This window comes from Daktulosphaira vitifoliae, unplaced genomic scaffold, assembly GCF_025091365.1.
Source record: "Daktulosphaira vitifoliae isolate Bord-2020 unplaced genomic scaffold, ASM2509136v1 Scaffold_4, whole genome shotgun sequence".
Classification (NCBI taxonomy): Eukaryota; Metazoa; Arthropoda; class Insecta; order Hemiptera; family Phylloxeridae; genus Daktulosphaira; species Daktulosphaira vitifoliae.
This window is the reverse complement of record NW_026099575.1, coordinates 10,793,110-10,817,343: the sequence shown is the minus strand read 5'-3', so window position 1 is coordinate 10,817,343 and position 24,234 is coordinate 10,793,110. Positions and strand designations below refer to the sequence as shown.

General features: G+C 24.8%; 1 protein-coding gene across 6 annotated transcripts in view; it reads left to right on the top strand.

Moving 5' to 3' along the window:
• Positions 1–23,616, top strand: part of LOC126905308 (fatty acyl-CoA reductase wat-like) — a 28,479-nt gene extending 4,863 nt beyond the window's left edge. For 2 of the 6 annotated variants that reach the window (XM_050684881.1, XM_050684879.1), the window contains 7 exons: positions 17,176–17,424; positions 21,935–22,083; positions 22,163–22,272; positions 22,348–22,558; positions 22,641–22,883; positions 22,955–23,212; positions 23,308–23,616. In XM_050684881.1, coding sequence (XP_050540838.1) covers positions 17,176–17,424; positions 21,935–22,083; positions 22,163–22,272; positions 22,348–22,558; positions 22,641–22,883; positions 22,955–23,212; positions 23,308–23,395 — 1,308 coding nt within the window. In that variant the 3' untranslated portion in view covers positions 23,396–23,616. Of the gene's footprint in view, positions 1–597; positions 847–1,547; positions 1,697–1,772; positions 1,883–1,991; positions 2,203–2,285; positions 2,529–2,599; positions 2,858–2,952; positions 3,265–14,016; positions 14,654–17,175; positions 17,425–21,934; positions 22,084–22,162; positions 22,273–22,347; positions 22,559–22,640; positions 22,884–22,954; positions 23,213–23,307 lie in introns of those variants that run through there. The other 4 variants (XM_050684880.1, XM_050684878.1, XM_050684876.1 and 1 more) reach the window with 4 other exon arrangements.
• Positions 23,617–24,234: the final 618 nt, after the last annotated feature.

Sequence of the window (24,234 nt, the reverse complement as noted above, 5' to 3'; positions counted from 1 at the left end):
AAACCTTTTAAATTCATTAAACATTGATTTTAAAAGTGCTTTTATATTTTTTAAATATATGTAATATTGAAGTTAATTGCTAGGTTGAAAATAGTAAACATAAAATACCAAATCAAAAAATTTCAATTTTTTACTATATTTATATTGAAGTATTATTTATTTGAATATAATTATATTTATTTATTCTTTGGATAATTTGTTTCAAATATTTGTATTAAAGTAAAAAAATTACTTTTATACTTTTGTAAATATTATCATTAATTCAGTATTTTGTTTATATGAATACTAAATTTTATGGTGAGTGGGAATACACCAACGTCCAAAATGTTTAAATTTTTACAATCGGAAATACTGACAATTTTTATTTTATTTAATAATTTTTTAGATCATTTCACTTGTGGGACGATAAATATGACAATAAATTACCACACAATAATTTTTTTTCTTGATAATAAAAATTATGATTCTATTTAATAAAATATTATTCTTTTTTGACATTTAAATGATCCATATTTAATATTTTATGAAATTTAACATCAATTAAAAAATATATTAATTGGATTTTCATGCAGATAATTTATAAAAAAAATGTTTTAGTTGTTTATGCGTTTGAAACACGAACAGCCAAAATTCCATCACAAAATTTCTGCATTTGCTGGTGATGTTTCTTTACCAGGTTTGGGTCTTTCAGCATCTGATCGACAAAAACTTATAGAAGAAGTTAACATTATGTTCCATGCTGCGGCTACCATTAGATTTGATGAACACATTCGTGTTGCTATTGATATCAATGTTTTGGGTACTCGAGAAATGTTGAAACTCGCTAAAGAAACAATAAACCTGAAGGTAACACTTGTTTAATTTAATTTAATTTAGTTGCTTAATGTTTAATAAAGGAAAAAAAGAATTAACAATTAAGTTATTTTATTTCAATGATTAAAATTAGTAATTTAAAAATATTTTTTAAGAAAGTCAAAGTGATATAGCTTTTTATAAACATTTTATAAATGTTTAATCATTTTTTAACATTTTCAAAAAAAACATTAGATGGATTATACTTTAATATAATAATATAAGGGATCGGAATATCATAAACACTGAATTACTCCAAAAAAATACAATATTGAAAAAAAATGTTTTGGATTTTTTAGGTACCTATAATAGTTTTTGATTTATCAATTATCAATTATTTTTTATATCCTTATATCATTTTTATAGTTAATAGGGGTATTAATATTATTTTTTTAATGCTAACATATAAATTTAATTAATAATGCATGATAGCATAGAATATTTAAAAACATCAATAATAGACCAAATAAGAAATGGAGGGATGCTATTGAATACTATCTTGTCAAGTGGAATTTTAGGATAAGGGTGGACGACCTTAAGTAGTTGGGATTAATCGAGAAAGAAGAAGAGAAGCATAGAATAGTTAACTTAGCTTTTAGTCTTTTTAGATCTCCCTAGTTATATCTATAGCGGAATTTTATTTTTAATTTTAGTCTTTTATGTATGTGTCGANGGAATTTTTTTTTTAATTTTAGTCTTTTATGTATGTGTCGACGGCTTATGCTAATTGTCCTAACAAAACTATAAATGAGAAGTTTTATGAGCCTCCTTATGATTACAACGGTGTTATATCTTTGGTATCTTCAGCTAAAGACGATTCAAAATTGGAATCTCTTACTCCAAGGTATTTACCTAACAACAAATGTATCATATGAGAGTAAGTTTTGTATGTATAAACAACTGAAACTTTTATAATTTAGCTTAACTTCTGGTTGGCCGAACACTTACACTTTCACAAAAGCTTTAGCTGAAGATTTAGTCAGAAAAGAAGCGGATGGATTACCATTGGGCATATTCAGACCGTCAGTTGGTAATGAATCTAAATCAGCTGATATAATAACCGATATGTGAGNCTAAATCAGCTGATATAAAAACCGATATGTGAATGTATAATTTTAACAATTACACATGATTTTCAGTTATTTCCACCTACAAAGAGCCAGTTCGTGGATGGATTGATAATGTTTATGGACCAATCGGTATGATTGTAGGAGCTGGTACCGGAGTACTTCACACGTTTCAATGTAATGTCAATCAGGTTCTGGACATGGTGCCCGTAGATTTAGCTGTCAATGCGTTAATATGTGCAGCTTATAAAGTTGGCAAAAAAAATCAACCTCAACAAACTATGTATTATACAGTTTTTAGTCATAATAGTTTATTTTTTTTTAAAATCTTCAATTCATTTTTAATCAACTATTATTCATTTCTAGCGATAACGAACCCACAATATTCAATTACGTGAGTTCAAGTCAAAATCCAATTCTTCTTGGCGATTTTTTCGAAATAATAAAAAAACACGGTATACCTACTTGGGTTACTATTAATGCTATTTGGTTTTATTCATTTATTCCCACCACTAATGTTTATTTATATTCACTATTGTTCTTGTTGCTCCATACAATACCTGGTTATCTGTTTGATTTATTAGCTAAAATCACCAGAAGAAAACCTATGTAAGCAATTCTTATATTAATGAACTTTTTAATATTGTTTGTTATAAACAGTTATTTGTAACTTTTTTCAGACTTGGAAAAATTTATCAAAAAACCAAAAAAGCGAGTGAAGCTTTGGTTTTTTTTGCGCACAGGCAGTGGGACTTCCGTAATGACAATATACAGACGTTATGGAGTGAACTATCGGAAACCGACAAAGATAAATTCTTTTTTGATATGAACACAATGTCTTGGGATTATTATGCTCGTGCCTGTGCTCTCGGATTGAGATTATATCTTGTTAAGGACGACATCAACACTTTAAAAGCCGCCAGAAAGAAGTGGAAGAAGTAAGTGTTTACCAAATGTATAATTCTTTTAAAACAACCAAATAAACACAATAATGTAATTAAAACAATGTTAACAACGTTCAAACTATTTTCAGATTATATGTGGCTCACATTCTATTGAAAACTATTGTTACGATTGCGTTTTTGAGAATACTATGGTTTGCTATTAGATTGATTTCCTGAATTCATAACTTGAATCTTAAATAATAATTATCGTGTGCAATTGAATAAATTTTAGTTATAATTTTGTCATGTGTCGATCTCTAAGTTGTTCATAACGTTAATAAAGGTTTAAGTTCAACTGTATAAGCGATACTATTGTGTATTGGCTGTATTTATTTTTATTTAATTTTCATCGTGTAATTTGTTAAACAAAATAAAGACAATTTTTTTATTATTGAAAATAATTTATCTTGTATTTTTATTAATTATATTATTTTATAAGAATTAGATTACCTAGTTGGCATTGTTAAAATGTGAAGAATGTAAGGAATAAAATGTTTTACATGATACTATATATTAATGTTCGTAAAAATAAAACTTTCATAATTTGCAAGATACCGTTATGTTATTTTTTCGAACCTAAATTTTACATGTTTTTCTCATAACAAAATCACCTATCAACGTTTGTAAAAGAAAAAATAATGAAAATTTGATTACGGTGTTATATCAGCTTTTGCTAAATCAATGTTTTAACACTTTTAACAATGTTTTAATGTTAATAAAAAAATCTAAATATAGTGAACAACCACATTGAAAATTTGTTTCAATAAAATATAACCCATATATTTGTAAATCAGTTTGAAAGTAATCAATATATATATATATGAAAAAAACAAGTTACAGAAATAATAACATTTAGAAAATTTGTAGTGTTCTTTACCCAAAATATAGATTTGAAATGACCAATGAAGGCTTCATTAGTCATTATGAAGGGATTATATACTTTTAGGTACCTTTTTGATACGCCAATACGATAACACACATTTTTAAATAGATTTTGGTTCTTTATTTATACTAAGATAAACTTTTCGTAGTTGTTTTTTTCTAAATATTGCAATTAAACAATCATCATCGCCTTTATTTTTATAAAATTCCGTTAAAATAAAAACCTTCTGTAATAACAAAAGTCGGTGCCGGATTTTGGATTACCAGAATGTATTGTTGGGTAGTTACGGGAAAATTTCAAACTAATAGTCAGGAATTCAGATGGGTTCTAACGGATACACTGAAAGAAACATTAGTAAAATCAACATTATTGTATTTAATACACAATAATGCAGGAACGGGTGTTCCTGTATTGGTTTTAGAGATATATCTTTGTCTCAGTTTTGTAATGACGTTTCGAAATAGTCGTAGAGTTCGAAAAATCAACACAAAATTGAAGACATGCATAAATGAAAATATTATAGATAATTAATTATGAACGCCAAAAATAGTGTAAAACTTTTAATTGCATGATAATTAATGAAAATATTTGTCATCAACTGTAAACCTAACTATTAACTAGTATTCTAAATAAATAGATTATATAATTTATACATACCTATCAATACGAAAAAGAAATGTCAGTATCAACTGTCAATTACCAAGACGCAAACATATTTTTAAGGCGAGTTATTATTATTTCAAGTGTGGTTAGTAACCGTAATTGTTAGACCAGCGTTATAATTTTTAAGCATAGGTTAAATTATCACTAAAGGACACATTACAATCAACAAATATTTAAATGATATTTTTAAAATAATTTTTTGTAATTATATTTGATAACCTTCATAGGTTGACAAAAATTATTATTTTGAAAAATTCTCACTGGTTTACGATTAATTTAACTCATTGAAGCTATACAGGAAATCACGTTTAGATGTGATATTCTTAGTTAATTATCCTTGAATCTTCCTTAAATGAGTTCTGTAACAAAATCAGAATAAAACAATACCTCATATAGTTTTTATAAAGTTACAAATAGAAATAGCCGGTACCTGCATAACATGTTCTACAAGATTTAAATGAATTTCTTGTTTTGTTTCAGCTAATTAAATCTTAGAATAATGAGCACTAGTTTTATGATTTTTTATAATTATGTCAAATTAATACACAAATTTTATTGTTACTATTTAAAAAGTACATGTAAAGTACGAGTTTATCAACTTTTATTTGTAATTCGAATATTTTAAGTTTAACATAAAACACACGATTCAATAGTTACGCAGTCATTTTTATATTATATTGATATCTATCAACAAAATATTATAAAATTTCTCAGCTTCGTGTCGAAGCTGAGAAGGTATTAATTTTACTATGTTGTGTTTCTTCTTTAAGTCTGTCAACAATTTTTCACAGGGCTGTTTTTTTCAACGATACATCAAAAGATTACAAATTGAATATAGTTGAAGACTTTGTCCTTTAAAAATTGAAAAAAATTCCCTTGTTCCCTATAAATGGCGTAAATTTCCCAAAAAATTGTCATTTTTAAAATCTATAAATATTTTGACATTTTAAAAATTTTTTTTTCCATAAAACTACTAATATTTTGAAAAATGAACAAACTAAAATAATTTGTTTTATATAATAACCTTACGTATTTCCTTTTCATAAATTTTATGATAATCTGTCCCTTTACCTGCCCATGGGGGGGATTCAAAATATTAACTTTTTTATAAAACTCAACTTTTAGCGATGCGAAAATGCGACTTCAATGCGAAGCTGAGAAGATATTGGTTTTACTTTATGTTTTTTTTTTGTCTGTTACCACTTTTTCTCAGCTCTAACCGAACCGATTTTTTTCAACGGTACGTCAAAGATCACAAATCGTATTTAGTCGAAGACATTACCCTCAAAAATTGAAAAAAATTTCCCTCGTTCCCCGTAAATGGGGGAAATCTCCAAAAAAATTACAAATTTAAAAATCGCTAATTTTCGAAATTTTTTCAATATTTTTTACTTAAAAGTGCCATAACTTTTTTAAAAATGGCCAAATCAATATAATTTTTTTTTTTTATAGATGCTTGTTGGCTTTACCTATCATTTGGTATATTTTTTTCATAAATTTAACCCTTTATCAACCCACGGGGGGATTCAAAATGACAACTTTTTCACAAAAAATTAACTTTTACAATTAAATTTTGAAAGTGTTCCAGAAAGTCTGACACTTTTATATATATCTTAAATTAATGCTAATGTAATATACTTTATTATGAAAAAAAAAAAATTTCGAACTTTATTTTATCTTCACGGTGAAAATAGCTACTGTATGCTATTTTTGTATGAAAATTCTCGATTTTATATTTTACATTTTTAACTTTATTAAGCTATAACTTATTGAAAAGTGTATGGATCAATACAATTTTTTTATGAGAAATAATATTTTTTAATAATCCCTTTTTCATTCGACATACTTTATCTTAATCAGGATATTAATATGGAAATAGCAGATCATGTAGCTTTTGGAATAATCCACCAATTTTTCAATATTAAACACTATCCAAAAATTTGCATTGAAGAGTTTTTTTTTATAGTGATTTTAATCACTGTCAGATATCATATACTTGATCCAACTATACCACGTTACCACTGTGCCGCGACCCCCCGTGCTGGGTATTTAACTTAAGTTTTAAAAATAACTTTCTTATGAAATATAATGAAATTACAGTAAAATCCTCGCTTTACCTCCAGTCTATATTTTTAAATGCTAATATTTCAAAGTACCAATAGTTGTTAATGGTCATTATTTTTTTTAATTAGAACAATTTCGATTTTATAAGCTAGTTAAATATTTAAAATTCCATTAAAAAAAATAAAGTTGACACCCCTATAAGATATAAGGAATAAACATAAAAAATAGTTGATAAATATATTAATAGATTAATCATAATAGAAAAATGAAGATACATATGTAACTAACGAAAAATTTACAAAAAATTTACAAAATACTCAATATTTTAAGAGAAATTGAGTGGCTAACGTTAAATGAATCACTCTGTAATATATTTAAATATAAATTAATATTAATGCATAATAAAATACTTTTAAAAATTATTATATTAATTTTTTTTTAATAAAAAATATAACTATTTTACACAATTCAACCCTATCTTCAATCCATGTTGTTTAATTATTATGTTGTCTCTAATTCTACATTGTCAATAATAGCCTTATTTGGCTATATTTATTGGTCCAAAACGAACCAATAGGAACACAGACAAAAAAATTTATTATTGACTAATTAAGAAAACAATAGTATCGAACAATTTACAGTGGCATTATTTCGTTACTACTTATATTGTTATCAGTTGCGTTTATTAACAATTATTGCAAAATATTCTATTTTAATTGTTTTAAAAATTAAGTAGAATAAATAACAACAAAGACTAAAAATATTTATTATCAATATAAATACAGTTACTATAACAATTGGAATAATGTTAGGGTGTTATGTTCGCCCTACGATGCGTGCCAATGTTTAGGTTTACTATTAGTCATTAGCTAGTTTATATTCAATTACTATATTTTCTTATGATAGCTAATTAGAACTTTACAATACTTTATTTAAGTTGATGTTCAGAATGAGTTTTATTATTTTGTGTGTGCGCTATGTAAGTTGTTTACGAATGTTTTTTTGATGTCGGTTGAGATATCATATTCGGGACGTTTTTGCACTTACATTTTCATTCTTAAATTACGTGTTTGACTGCAAGTATTATAATTTTACTGTGGACTTACCGGATTTTTATAAATTAATTATTATCTCAAAAACTACAGATGATGAAGAAAGTCAAAAACCAGTTTTGGATTCAGTATGGGTTTATAATATTGCAGACGACAAAAATGTTTTTCTATTTTGATGGAAATTGTTAATTTTAATAAAATATTGATTATTTTAAAAAAGATTATTATTAAAAATTAATATTTAGAAAGATTAAATTTATTATAATATTATTACTGTATGAAAAAGTTTTCTTTGTAAATTTTATTTTTATAATAATGACTGAAATAATTATGGAAATCTATCTTTTTTTCATTCGATTCTCAACTATCAAACAAACAAGTTATTTTTATTTATTTACAAATTTTTCTATTGTTTTCGAATAGTTATTATTTTGGCTATTATTACTTTATTACTTAGATTTTTATGTATCAACGAATCTTGATATATTTTTTTGTTTACAACAAACAATATTTCATTGGATATAGACACTGTTTACAATATTATTCATGGACAATCAACTGATATAAAACAATTTTCAGCCCGTTAAACTTTACAAACTAACCAAACCCAACCCTTCCTAATAAGTCAATTTTTTGTTCTGAGTCGGTAGGAGTTGAATTCGGTCGACTTCTAATTTTTTATGCTTTATTTGCTCATCTCTACAGTGTGATTAATTTATTGATTGATCACTGACCACTATAGTAATAAAAATTCTATAATAAAAATAATTTAGAACATTTAANAAAAAAAAAAAAAAAAAAAAAAAAAAAAAAACACATCATAGTAAAACCAATACCTTCTCAGCTTCGCATCGAAGCTAAAATTCTATAATAAAAATAATTTAGAACATTTATAGCGTAAGTTTGTTTGGAACGTTGATGAAAGAACGTTTAAAAAGGTTTTTTCTTATTCTTTATAATTTTTTAAGAATTTGTCGGTAAGAGATATACTTTACTATATTTAAGTTGTAACACATTGACTAATATAATACAAACTTTTAATATTTAAACTTGCTTATATTAGCTATTTTTATTTTTCACTCATTCTTCTAACATTTTTAGAAACAGAAAGCAGTCAGAGCTCCTTATTTTTATGCGCTATCTTGTGAAAACTGTTTTCTTATTTCTTTTATAGAACAATAGACACCCGTTTCCTTACTTACTGAACACCCTATATGGTTACTCATCGAATTTTATCAAATTACTATGGGCACGGTTTTATCAGACCTGGTTGACAATTACGCGCTTTAGCATTTTAAATTCGATGAGAAGCTGAGTAGATATCACCATGATGTGTTTATTTTTTTTTTTGTGTCTGTCACTACTTTTTCTGATCGATACGTTAAAAGATCACAAATCGTATCTAGTTGAAGATATTACCCTCAAAAATTAAAAATTTTTACTCGTTCCCCCTAAATGGTGAAAATCCCCCAAAAAATTAAAATTAATAAATTCGGTAAATTTTGAAATTTAGGATTCTAAAAATTTTAAACTAAAATAGGATTTAAAAAAAAAATATAAAATTAATCATTGAAGTTAATTGTATATTATTAGACAAAAATATAAAAATAATTATGTAATTTAATTTTAAAATAAGTTAAGATACTAACTAATTAAGAAAGTATAGTTAATGAATAACCATGTCAACCAAAATTACATGTAGAAATAATAGTAGAATTATAAGCTAATTAAAGATGTAAATGATTTCCATTAAGTATCCACCGGCTATTAATCACGGTGGATATACGCGCCAAGTAAGCGACTAGTTTAGACAGTTAGACTTAGCTTGAAAGGTGTTTAGACACCTCGAAATAGTATGTACTAAGTCACCACATTGTCATTAAGTACACCACTCAATATCAATATTCTAATTTAACACAAAATATAAAAACTATATAAACAGGACAAATAATTTCTGAACATACTCGTCATATTATAGGATATCTGATAAAAAGGGGCACCTAAAAGAAAATAAATATAAAATCTGTTACACGTGCTTATGACATGGTAGCACACTTAGAAAATTTGTATCAGAACATTTAATAAATAAATTAGTACATTACTAACCCCCGAAAGGCTGCAGAAGATAACGCTATATGTAGCCGACGCCACAAAAAATTATCAATTTACATAATAATTAGTAGAGGACTTTCGTGAAAAATATAAAAATAATCACAATAGGATCCACTGCACATAAAAAAATATACTCAGACTGACGGGTAATAGTGCCACCAATTCCAACTATGGCTATTCTTCGACAAATCAACTGACTCTTGACCCGGCGGATCGGTGGCAAAACTCCGGCTAGCCTTTAGAATAGTGGTCAGAAATAGAAATTTTTAGAAATAGCAAGGTATATATGTTAAGAAGCAGTAAGCATTGCTGCTTATCTTACACGTGGACAATCAAATTACACCAATTTTTCCCATATTTTGTGTACAAATTATTTTGTTATCAGAGCGAGAATTTGTTGGTTCAACCATTATCACGAGTTAGCAATCTAGTTTAACACTTTATCGCGACTAATGTAGATAATAAATATATTACATAACGCTGCCGCGATTTTTTAACATTACAAAATATTCAGTGTTTTCCATTGTTCTTATAACTAAATTTATCAATTTAAGCGATTAATTATTTTTAATTTTCTTTATTTTTAATTTTTGAACTAGATAAGAACAGACATTTATATCAATAAAATTTTTGAATAGAACTCGATTTTTACATTTAATTTTATTAATATTTTATGATAATTGGTTTTTAATATATGTACAAAGATAAACATGTAATAGTTAGTTTTTATTGCAGATAATAGTTATATAATTATGTATTTTTTTATTAAATTACTTTTTATATTGTATTGTTTATAACTATGAAATTCCTTAGTGAAATAATGCAATAATTATTAAGATCCGGGTTTAAATACCTTTTGAATTTTGTTATCCTAAGAGTAGAACGTAGTGATTCTTCTCTCAAGAAATCGAAAATTAATAATGTCCTTTAAAAAAAAGTTATTCGAAGATTTATATAACCAGGAACTCCAAAATGATATTTTATTTTTATTACCTTTTTTTAAGTATTTTACTCAGAGTATTATACAGACTTATTCTTAAAACCTTAAAATTTACAATAAAATAAGTATTTTTAAAATCAATACACTTTGACATTTTTTTAACTTTCTTTACTCAAAAGAGCAATAAAATTTTTAAAAATGAATGAATAACAACAAATTTTTATTCCTCTTTTTAGGTATATAATTATTGAAAATTTGATTTTAAACCCATCCACGGGATTTAGATTTCAATTTTTGAATGAAAAGTTAATTTATTCAACTTTTGAAATTATACATCTTATATGTTAAATTAAAGCTTATTCTACATACATAATCTAAAAAAATATTTGTCCTGACATCTTGTCTTATATATATGAAAACGATTGGGTTGGGTGGAACTTTACAAAAATGTTATATTGGTATAGAAATCGCCATTTTCTATTTAAAATTTTTTTTCCAAAACATTTGTCTAAATTTTAATTCAAACAATATAGTCGAATAAGAGGTAATGGGTATTTAACACATTTAATCATAAATAATTGTAAAAATCAATTAAGTTTTAAATATTTTAGGGAGAATTTTTACAATATTTATATTAAAACGAAGGGGCTGCTGTTTCAAAAAAAAATGTTCTAGCCAACATTGGCTTATGATAATTTGAAGTATCAAATTACAGGTGATTTTTTAATAGCCACTCTTATTCATTCGATTTCTCTTAAAATAATAATTATCAATTCATTTAATAAATATTAGAACTTAAATTATTATATGGTGAAAATGACTATTTTCTTTTCTAGAGTGGTTAGTGAATAAAGATTTATGTGCACATTCATCATAAGGCGGAGCCCTAATAACTCCAATGCTTTATTGCATACTCATCTTTTGTGTGACAAAACTCCAAATAAATAATATTTCTATTTCTTTCTTATTCAATTATTAATTTTTATGCATTTTATAAAAATGTATATAAAAAACACATCAATAATATTGTTCAAAACAAGTAAAATATTAAAGCTAATTTTAAGCATATTTGTTTTTTACTTAAAAAAATGAAATACAATCATTAAATATGAGTTAAATATAATTGTGAATAATTATGTTCTTTAATGGTTTTCGCTGTTAAAAAAAAGTAAGACGATTGATGACAAATTCAATAGTTTGAAATTCCCTTCTTTTTGTGCGTATATTGGTAGGCATTAGTGTAGGTAATTTCGTTGAGTAGTCAGATAAATGTATTATTGTACGTAATAGACTAGGTCACAGGCTATGGTTTAATGACCATGACAGCAGTTCAGTAGGTAAAGAAACGGATTTCTATTTTTCCCATTGTAACAATTGACCTGTTCCCTTACTTTTAACACTCTAGATAACCCTGATGCAAGTTCCTAATCAATCAAATTATGACTGTACTTGAGAATCGTAGCTAGTGAAAAATATTTATGAAAAAATGAAAAAAATTAATTTTGAAACATTTAATAATCAAATGTTAAACAAAAGTAACCATGATACAAAAATAATACTTCTAGTAAAACAATAAAAAATATACATAAAAAAAAAATTTTATGCGATATTTGGCTTATTTTTGAGCAATTATATATTTTAAAATAATAAATGGCAAAGTAAAATATTTATAATGAAGTACATTTTTATGGAATGTGCCGAAAACGTAGTAGGATCCTTAAAAAAGTTAAAATTGTAAATATTAAACAAAATATTACAAGATGTGTTGAATTTAAGATTATTTATACAATTTATAAAGAAATTACTTTGAATATTCTTTTTATTAATAAATTTATTAAATACATTTTAAATATTTTTAAATTTTCGTTAGACTAAAAATTTTTTTAATGTGTAGTGTTAAATATCTTAAAATAAATTACACTACTCAAATCAAAAGTAATGTAACATCACATGTTAGTATCACATAAATAAGCATTAACAAAATCAATTTCACTATAGTAGTTCCCCACTTTGAGTTGAAACAAAAGAGAGAATGAATAAAATATTGGGCAATCTTTCTCCTTAAAGGTGTTTTCTGGGAAAATTTTTATGTTTTTTTGAACACAAAGCATTATGATACTTTGAATAAACACATTACTTTTACTCATAATGTAGTTTTGTCAATAAATATATCATGGGTTAAGAACATTCAGTACATAAAATACAGTGAAAATTCTGATATGTTTTTTAGAATGCACTATATGTAAAAATATGCGTTATTTAGTAATACATAGTAGTAATTAACAACAATTACATCTGTTATGTTGTGACTTTCTATTGAGCCAAATCAACATGTTTTACTAATAACTGTAATTATTTGAATATCTTGGCCTAAAGACTTCAATTTAAAAGTTGAATTTTTATGAGTTTGTGAAACAATTGAAACTACTGGATTTAAAGAGGACCGTAATTAAAAATATACTACAGTTAACATTAGTTTGAAAAAGAAATGTCTAAAATATTACTTAATTAACTAACACAATCTATATATCAGTCATATTTATTATAAACTAATTACTAATGCGCAACATTTTTTTTTAATTTATGCAATAAATTTACCACTTATTGTATTATTATTTGAAAATATACCTTAAAAATAAGAAAAATCGACAAATACTAAGTATAGTACATATTCTGAGGGGATGAACTAAGGGAATGTAAAGACATTCTCTTAAAATCGCCACAGATTTGACATTCCAGGTCCAAATTAAATATTCAAGATCAGTTTACACTAAATAAAAAGCAACAATATTTATAATTTTATACACTGTAAATATAAATTCAAAAATATCCACGTCAGTATGATACTTTCTATATTTACATTATTTTACACACAAGAAGTGTCATTTTGACATAAAGTATTGAAAATTCGTACACAAATATGACATTTTATCATTATTTATGAAATTTTTTTCTTACATTGTATATACGTTAAAAACTTTTAAAACATCTATTTAAAAAATTCTGATTTTTTTCCTAAATGTGTACTTGAATCAAAAGTTATAATAAACCAGTAATTTTCTTAATTAAGTAATAATTTAATAAATACGCTGATTAATTGGATATGTTCCTATTTAAAAACATTATTTTATCCGTACAAGACATAAGGGATAAACATAAAAAATACTTCATTAATAAATTGAGAAAATCATGCAATTAAAAAAAAAACAATGAAAATTCACAATTTTATATTTTTTGTTAATTAAGAAGTTTATTATAAAAAAATCACTCTTTATACATAATTAGCAAAATCAATATTTGAACTTGAAAAAATTGCAAAGTACAATATGTTTAGGAAGAGTATATATAAGAACCAAAGAAGTGGTATGGATCTCAGGGACACTGATAAGTAATATGTAGACAAATTTTGTATGTGTTACTCTCAGACGTTGTTTGAGACACGTACTATACACAAGTGCTAGACCAACCTGGTCTTGCAGTGTGTATTTCTCTTTTTTAAATTTAATATAATATCATCGTAGTCAAGTTTTTTATTATTATATATATATATATAATTTTTTCTTTGATTGCGTGATTTATTAATTTATTTTAAGTTAAATTTATAAAAATTATTTTTTTTAAATACTAACTGGGTTATAAAAAAAATATAGAGGTATTTACACGTTAAGGAAAATAACAGTTTTTAAATCTTAATTTTTAGACCTTTATTACTTAGCAAAATGGCGTTAGATCTACATCGATTGAACACCGCGCGACAATCAGAGAAATCCCAAGAAGAAATTTTAAAAGAAATTATTACGGACGAATTTCCCTTAAATCCGTTGGAAGTCATTGGAGAAAAAAGTTTCGATGATCCTGAGGCCGTCAAAGAAGCCAATAAACTTACGGGAACGGATGTCCAAGAATTTTACAGAGATGCCACAGTTTTTCTAACGGGTGGAACAGGTTTTATGGGCAAAATGATAATTGAAAAGTTGTGTCGATCATGTCCTCATATCAAACAAATTTATTTGCTAGTCAGAAATAAAAAAGGAAAAGTCATCAACGAACGCGTTGACGCTATATTTGATGATAGGGTAAGATATTTATTTGGAAAACTAATCTATTATAGCTTAACATCATCGCTTAAAATAATACTTTCTTTGACATTATTATGTTTGTGTTGAGGCTTATTATAACTTTTGTTTAATTTATCAAAGTGTATAGGATATTATTAAACATAAGCTGTAGATAAAAGTTTTATGATACCAATGAAAGTTTGTTCAGGTTAAATTTCGTGGATATTCACGAGAAATTAAGTCTATGATTAAAGTAGGTGTAATGCAATTGATAGAACTTTTTTTATAAAAATGGTCTTATTTAATTATGCACTTTTGATTTCTTAAAACGTAGATTTGACAATGCGTATACTGGATGAGTATTTGGCATTCGGTTTCAATAATTATTTCTTAATTAAAATAGAACAGTTCCTTCGGGTAAAAAAAATAATGTTATTTTTAAATATGTCGAAAAAATATTTAACTGTTAAGTGACTCAAAATTACACCTTTCCAATCTCTGTCCTTGAAGTAATATTATTTTGAGTAAGCCTGTGTCATTTATGTAATGTTGAAAATTGGATTTCAATAAGGACTATTCTAACCTTACTCTAAAAGTATTCTATTATTAGTAGAGTAACATTGTTCAAAGCTTGTGTTACTTTCTCCTCAAAGCACAGTGCCTTATTTTATGAACTTAACAATAGGTGAATGTCATCAAGTGAATTAATGAATTTTTTTACCTGGATCTAAATTTTATTGAAATTATTTGCAAATAATTATATTTATACTGCTTGTTATTTTATTTAATTTTAACTATTTAGTTATATTTTATAATAAAATAAAATTTTGCAAAAACATAGCCTAGATTTAATATAACTTTTTTTACATTATAAATAAATTCGTGTAAGCTGTATATATAGCGTAATTTTTTTATCATAACCCACTCAATTACTTACAAAATAAATATGTTGAAACATTATTATTTTTTGTTTATCTTTAGTTACACATTATCCTTGAATTATTAACTATGTAATACTTTTTAAGTTCATTCCTAATGCTTTGTAAGGGGCTCAACTTTGTTTTTTTTTTAATGAAAACACATATTTTTAATATAATAAAATGTTTGAGTTTTTAATTTAATAGTAAATGGCATTTGAATTTTTAATATAACTTTATTCGTTTATTAGATATAAACATTTAAAGTTGAATTTAAATTAAAATTTTTGAGTTATTATAAATGTATAATACACAAAGTATTACAAATACAGGTAGCAAAATGGTTAGGTAACTCATCATTTTATTAAATTAAAAATATGTGTTTCCAGTTAAAAAAACAAAGTTGAGCCCCTTACAAGGCATATGGGACGAATTTAAAAAGTATTACATAGTTAATAATTCAAGAATAATGTGTAACTAAAGATAACCAAAAAAAAAAAAAGGTTTAAATATATTTATTCTGTAAGTAATTGAGTGGGTTATGATAAAAAAATCACTCTGTTTACCGCAATCAACAATAATTAATAACTGCTGTGATTTTTATTGAACCATCTCAACATGAACTCTGTTACATTGTGATTGAATTCTAATTAAATTAACAATAGAATATAAATATTAATAAATATATAAATTGTGTAATACAATAATCTTAAAGGTTAATATTTCATTTGTCAATTTCACTTTGAAACACTATTTTATAATACGTATTTTTTTAGAATTTTAATAACTACAAAATATGTTAATTGCTCATTAGGATGGTTCTTATTTTTAAATGTATAAGTTTTTTTTATCGATTCCCACAAAAAAGATTCTAATAAGAATCTTCTGTTAATTTAACAATTCATTTAGCTGTATTATTGATAACTTTTTACTTTCCCAATATTTCTTTATCTTGTTAGTATTCCAAATTTCTCTCTCAGATTGTCAACGATATTTCAATAAAATTATAATTTATATTAAACCTTTTAAATAAATTTAAATTCAGTAAACATTGATTTTAAAAGTGCTTTTATATTTTTTAAATATATGTAATATTAAAGTTAATTGCTAGGTTGAAAATAGTAAACATAAAATACCAAACATAAAATTTCAATTTTTTACTATATTTATATTGAAGTATTATTTATTTGACTATAAAGTATATTTATTTATTCTTTAAATAACTTGTTTAAATATTTGTATTAAAGTAAAAAAATTACTTTTATACTTTTGTAAATATTATCATTGATTCAGTATTTTGTTTATATGATTACCAAATTTTATGGTGGGTGCGAATACACCGACGTCTAAAATGTTTAAATTTTTACAATCGGCAATACTGACAATTTTTATTTTATTTATTAATTTTTTAGATCATTTCACTTGTGGGACGATAAATATGACAACAAATTACCACACAATAATTTTTTTTCTTGATAATAAAAATTATGATTCTATTTAATAAAATATTATTCTTTTTTGACATTTAAATGATCCATATTTAATATTTCATGAAATTTAACATCAATTAAAGATATATTAATTGGATTTTCATGCAGATAATTTATAAAAAAAATGTTTTAGCTGTTTATGCGTTTGAAACACGAACAGCCAAAATTCCATCACAAAATTTCTGCATTTGCTGGTGATGTTTCTTTACCAGGTTTGGGTCTTTCAGCATCTGATCGACAAAAACTTATAGAAGAAGTTAACATTATGTTCCATGCTGCGGCTACCATTAGATTTGATGAACACATTCGTGTTGCTATTGATATCAATGTTTTGGGTACTCGAGAAATGTTGAAACTCGCTAAAGAAACAATAAACCTGAAGGTAACACTTGTTTAATTTAATTTAATTTAGTTGCTTAATGTTTAATAATGGAAAAAAAGAATTAACAACTAAGTTATTTTATTTCAATGATTAAAATTAGCAATTTAAAAATATTTTTTAAGAAAGTCAAAGTGATATAGCTTTTTATAAACATTTTATAAATGTTTATTCATTTTTAAACATTTTCAAAAAAATACTTAGGTTGGATTTATTTATTATTTATTATATATTATATTTTATAATTTATTTTTCATTTAAAATAAGTTGGATTTTTATTGGCATATCTAATTATTTAGTTGATAGCGTGTCGTTCTTCGATGCATAAGATCCGGTATTCGATTCTTTGTACCGAGTTATAAATCAGTGTGATTCTTTCAATGCTATCAAATTGGTTTCTCTTAAAAAAATAAGTTTTTTTATTAATTTTTTTGGCTTTTATTAGTCACATATATCCATTTATCTGTTTTTAAAGTATTTTTTATGGCCATATCTTATACCCAATAAGGTTGTTAATTATATTTTTTCTAACGTCAACATACATATTTAAATATCTAATAAAAAAAAATTATCTAATTAAGAAAATGACTGGTCAATAACAACTTTTGGACCAGTTTTTCAAAAGTTATTATCAATTTTAAGTTATGACTAGAGATGAAGGATGAGTGGTTGTTATCTACTACTAGACAATTTTCCGCATCATTCCTTCCATTTAGGTATAAAAATGTAAATAACTTTACTGGTCTAAAAGTTGTTGTCATCCAGTCATTTTCTTTATTAGATCATTTTTTTTATAAGCTGGTTAAATTTATATATTTAAAAAAAAGTAAGTTCAAGTAATGTTCAACGATTACGAACAATGAGAATAATAGAAACCCGTTTCCTTACTTACTAAACATTCTATATTTATTGCCATTTAAAAAAAAGTTGACACCCTTATCACGTATAAGGAATGAACATATAAAATACTTTATAACAGACAAATGGATGTACATATAAAATAACAAAAGCTAAAAAATATAAACAATTATTTAACTATTATTTTAAGAGAATTCGAGTAATTAGCATTAAAAGAGTCATTCTATATATTAACGACCTCACTAATCAGTTGTGGTTGTAGCTATTAATATTACCTATTATTTTGTATTATCTTTAAGTATATATATATATATATATATATATATATATATATAAAATAAAGAAGCGATGACAGGTTTTATGGATTTGAATTCTTATTAATAATATAAGATGTACGTCAAAGAAGATGAGTAGATACTATTTCTTAAAAAGATTTTATTAACAAATATATTTTACAAAATAGTTAATTTAAAATAATTTTGTAATTTTTGGTTTTAATTTCATATTGAAATACATTTAATAAATTATACTTCTATGATTTTAAACGTACAAATTAAAAATAAAATAATAATAAAAAACAATTTGTAGTTTAAAAATTATTGGATTTGTTAGACACGTTAGTAAACTAGGCGTACCAACTTATTTGTATGAGATCAAACACAATTTAATCAATTCAAAAAAAATAGCGTACAATTAAAAAAGAAGGAGATTTAAATACCTGACGTGTATATAAGTAAATTATATATTATTCTATTTCTTTTAAATGTTTTCTTGTAAATTACACTTGTATTAATTTGATATTAGTATATGAAAATATTGAATTCAAGGTGATCATATTATATAAAACAGGTCTTTACTTCTTTTTTAAAAATGTTTTAACTAGCCCAACGACAACTTGATATTTTATCACGATCTCTTTATTCGTTCCTGTTTGCTGCCATTCTATGATGTATAGTTACATAAAAAAATGTTTGTAGGTAAGCAAGACGAGTTTTTATACTCTGATTTTTAGTTTCGATTCGAAGCTGAGAAGATATTAATTTTACTATGATGTGTTTTTTTTTGTGTTTATTACAAAAAATTAACTTTTTCTACTTAACATTTGACAGTGTTCCGGAAAGTCTGACACTTTTATATATATTTTAAATTAAAGCTAATGTAATATACTTTATCATGGAAAAAAAATTTCGAACTTTATTTTGTCTTCACGGTGAAAATGACTACCGTATGCTATTTTTGTATTAAAATTCTTGATTTTATATTTTACATTTTTAACTTTATTAAAGTAAATTACTTTAATATGAGAAAAAATATGTTAGACTGTATTTTGTTTTTATTGTGAAAACGGAAACCAAAGTTGATTATTAAAAATACGATATTTGTAAAATATTACAATATTGAATTATTCAATATCAATATCATACTATATTTAATTGATATAATAAATATTTATTTATATATTACACTTATAAACCATAAAACTTGTAATCAAGATATAAATAAAGAAAAGGATATCGTGTTGCTTTTGGAATAATCCACTAATTTTAAAAATTAAACACTATCTATAGATTTGCAATGAAGCGTTTTTTATTATAGTGATTCTAATCACTGTCAGATATCATTTATACTGGACTCAAGTATGACTCATTGTGACGCGTCCCCACTGTGCTCAGATGTTTATAAATATTGAAATTATAACATTGAAATAAAACGACAAGTATATTTTCAAGTTATAAGAATGACTAATTTATTATATTACTCTATAAATTATATCACAATAATTGCAAGTCCCTTATAAGTTTCTTTCTTTATAATGAATTATATTTTATCATAAAAGTGTATAGTCTAACCGTATAATATTTTTACCAGAAAAATCAAACGGATAAGGTTCAATTACTTATCATCAAATAATATACAACTGAATGAAGCGTTACGTATAGAGCCATGATTACGTATTTGTTTTTATATCCGCATTATTTCATTAGTATAACATAAGTTGTGTATTTAAAAACCACTTAACCTTTATAAAATGCCACTGGCCTTCACTAATGAAATTTTTAATTTGATATTTTTCTCTGTCAATTCAAATAATATAGAGCGACTGAAATATCATAACCACTCAATTACTCATAAAATAATACAATATTAAGAAAAAATATTTTGGTTTTTTTAGAAACCTATAATATTTTTNTTTTTAAATTAATAATATTTTTAATATAGTTTTAATTTTACTTAATTAATTAGCCACAAGTGATCAATTTTTATTATATAAATTATTAATTTTTTTTTTATTATTTATAGTAGTATCAATGCTATTTTTGAAATGCCAACATACATATTTAATTAAATATGCATGTTGACATAGACTAGTTTACTTAGTTTTTTAGTGAAATTAACTTCGTTAAGTTAGGATAATTAAGTCAACTAAGATATTTAGGTTAACTTAAATAAATTTAGTAAGTTAATTTAACTAGCTAAGTAACTCAATTTTGTAGTCGAGTTGACTAGTTTATAAAATAAGAAATTATCTAATAAAAAATACGATGAGTCGATAGCAACTTTTAGATCAGTACTTAGGAAGTTATTGGCAACTTTATATGAAGACAGGAAGAGGAGTACAGTCGACAAATGTCTAATGATATAAATATTCGAGTATGTGCCTCTATCTTAGTCTATATTTTAAAATCATCATAACTTCTAATAAACTCGATTATGAGAAGTACACTATATTATAGTGTATTTTATAAAATATATTAAATTTATAATTTCACAAAAATAAAATAATTATATCAGAATTCATTTAAATTTTTGTTTGATCAAATTAATGATCGTATTATAAATTGGGATTAGTTACATAGGATTAGATTTAGTGTAACAAAAAGATACTCTCGAGAGAATCCGAAAATGTTCTTTAACAAATTATTGCGGAATAATACATTCAAAAATTAAAAGAAATAATTACTTAAAGAATATTTAATCAATTTTGAAAATTATTTCAAATAATTATAATTATTGTGAATTTATGGTGAAGAAATAATCATCTTTTATTTGATAAATAATTACATGATTCTCTAAAAACAGTCAAAAATGATTCTACATATGTCTACTTAATATCTTTACATATTGTGGCTTCTTATTGTTTTAGTGTTGAAAATTAAAAATAATAATCCTCTAAAAAATATACTGTAACATAGGAGAAATCAAAAAATCCCCAGTAAAAAAATGTACATGTTATATGTACATAAAAATAAAAATGCTATATCATTTCAATAAATTGGGTTCAATTTGGCCGTCAAGTATAAATTTGATAACTTCTAAATATAACATTAAAGCGTTTGTAAACTCATGAACATAAAATTTGATTATTGGTAAATATTTATTCGGAGTAGACGTTATCTCTAAATTAGTTTGATCGAATTATCTATATAAGCTAAACGATAAATTTGGAAGTGATCAATTTTTTATTTGTTTGGCAATTTATTACTATTTTACAGTAAAGTAAAATATAATAAAAACAAGTTAAAAAAATACTCTCGTTTTTTGAGAATATTCATGAAAAAGATTAATATGGTAATCTTATATCACCAATTAGGACGTTTAAGTCTTTTTAGATCTCCCTAGTTTATCTATAGCTGAATTTTTTTTTTAATTTTAGTCTTTTATGTATGTGTCGACGGCTTATGCTAATTGTCCTAACAAAACTATAAATGAGAAGTTTTATGAGCCTCCTTATGATTACAACGGTGTTATATCTTTGGTATCTTCAGCTAAAGACGATTCAAAATTGGAATCTCTTACTCCAAGGTATTTTACTAACAACAAATGTATCATATGAGAGTAACTTTTGTATGTATAATAAACAACTAAATCTTTTATAATTTAGCTTAACTTCTGGTTGGCCGAACACTTACACTTTCACAAAAGCTTTAGCTGAAGATTTAGTCAGAAAAGAAGCTGAAGGATTACCATTGGGCATATTCAGACCGTCAGTTGGTAATGAATCTAAATCAGCTGATATAAAAACCGATATGTGAATGTATAATTTTAACAATTACACATGATTTTCAGTTATTTCCACCTACAAAGAGCCAGTTCGTGGATGGATTGATAATGTTTATGGACCAATCGGTATGATTGTAGGAGCTGGTACCGGAGTACTTCACACGTTTCAATGTAATGTCAATCAGGTTCTGGACATGGTGCCCGTAGATTTAGCTGTCAATGCGTTAATATGTGCAGCTTACAAAGTCGGCAAAAAAAATCAACCTCAACAAACTATGTATTATACAGTTTTTAGTCATTATAGTTTATTTTTTTTAAAATCTTCAATTCATTTTTAATCAACTATTATTCATTTCTAGCGATAACGAACCCACAATATTCAATTACGTGAGTTCAAGTCAAAATCCAATTCTTCTTGGCGATTTTTTCGAAATAATAAAGAAACACGGTATACCTACTTGGGTTACTATTAATGCTATTTGGTTTTACTCATTTATTCCCACCACTAATGTTTATTTATATTCACTATTGTTCTTGTTGCTCCATACAATACCTGGTTATTTGTTTGATTTATTAGCTAAAATCACCAGAAGAAAACCTATGTAAGCAATTCTTATATCAATGAACTTTTAAATATTGTTTGTTATAAACAGTTATTTGTTACTTTTTTCAGACTTGGAAAAATTTATCAAAAAACCAAAAAAGCGAGTGAAGCTTTGGTTTTTTTTGCGCACAGGCAGTGGGACTTCCGTAATGACAATACACAGGCGTTATGGAGCGAACTATCGGAAAGCGACAAAGATAAATTCTTTTTTGATATGAACACAATGTCTTGGGATTATTATGCTCGTGCCTGTGCTCTCGGATTGAGATTATATCTTGTTAAGGACGACATCAACACTTTAAAAGCCGCCAGAAAGAAGTGGAAGAAGTAAGTGTTTACCAAACGTATAATTCTTTTAAAACAAGCAAATAAACACTATAATGTAATTAAAACAATGTTAACAACGTTCAAACTATTTTCAGATTATATGTGGCTCACATTCTATTGAAAACTATTGTTACGATTGCGTTTTTGAGAATACTATGGTTTGCTATTAGATTGATTTCCTGAATTCATAACTTGAATCTATAATAATAATTATTTTGTGCAATTGAATAAATTTTAATTATAATTTTGTCGTGTGTCGATCTCTAAGTTGTTCATAACGTTGATAAAGGTTTAATCTCAATGTATAATAGATACTATTGTATATTAGCTGTATTTATTTTTATTTAATTTTCATTGTGTAATTTGTTAAACAAAATAAAGACAAATTTTTTATTATTGAAAATAATTTATCTTGTATTTTTATTAATTATATTATTTTATAAGAATTAGATTACCTAGTTGGCATTGTTAAAATGTGAAGAATGTAAGGAATAAAATGTTTTACATGATACTATATACTAATGTTCGTAAGAAAAAAACTTTCATAATTTGCAAGATACCGTCACGTTATTTTTTTTTATTGTTTGTATAAAATTATTTATTAAGCCAGCAATCAAGGGTGTCATAAAAAACCTGCTTCCGACCAGTATTCTTTTCAATCAATCTTTTAGAGTAATAATTATAGTAATTTTTATGTATTTATTTAGAGAAATGATGTTTTAAAAAAATATTAACTGTGGGCGCAATATTATGAAAGTAGAGTTCAATGAAAAAATAACAGAATATTTGATTTTATATTTCTATATATTAATGTGTCTATTCAACCATAGTAAACCAAATAATTTATAACTGAATTTTATTGAAGGACACTTCAGTTTCTATTATATTCCTTATGATCATTTTAGCATTTTTTTTTTGTTATAATTTTGAGATAAAAATATAAATTACTAAAAAATATGTTGTCTTAGAATTCATATTTTGAAAAAATTTGCATACCAATTACTTAATTGACATATACACAA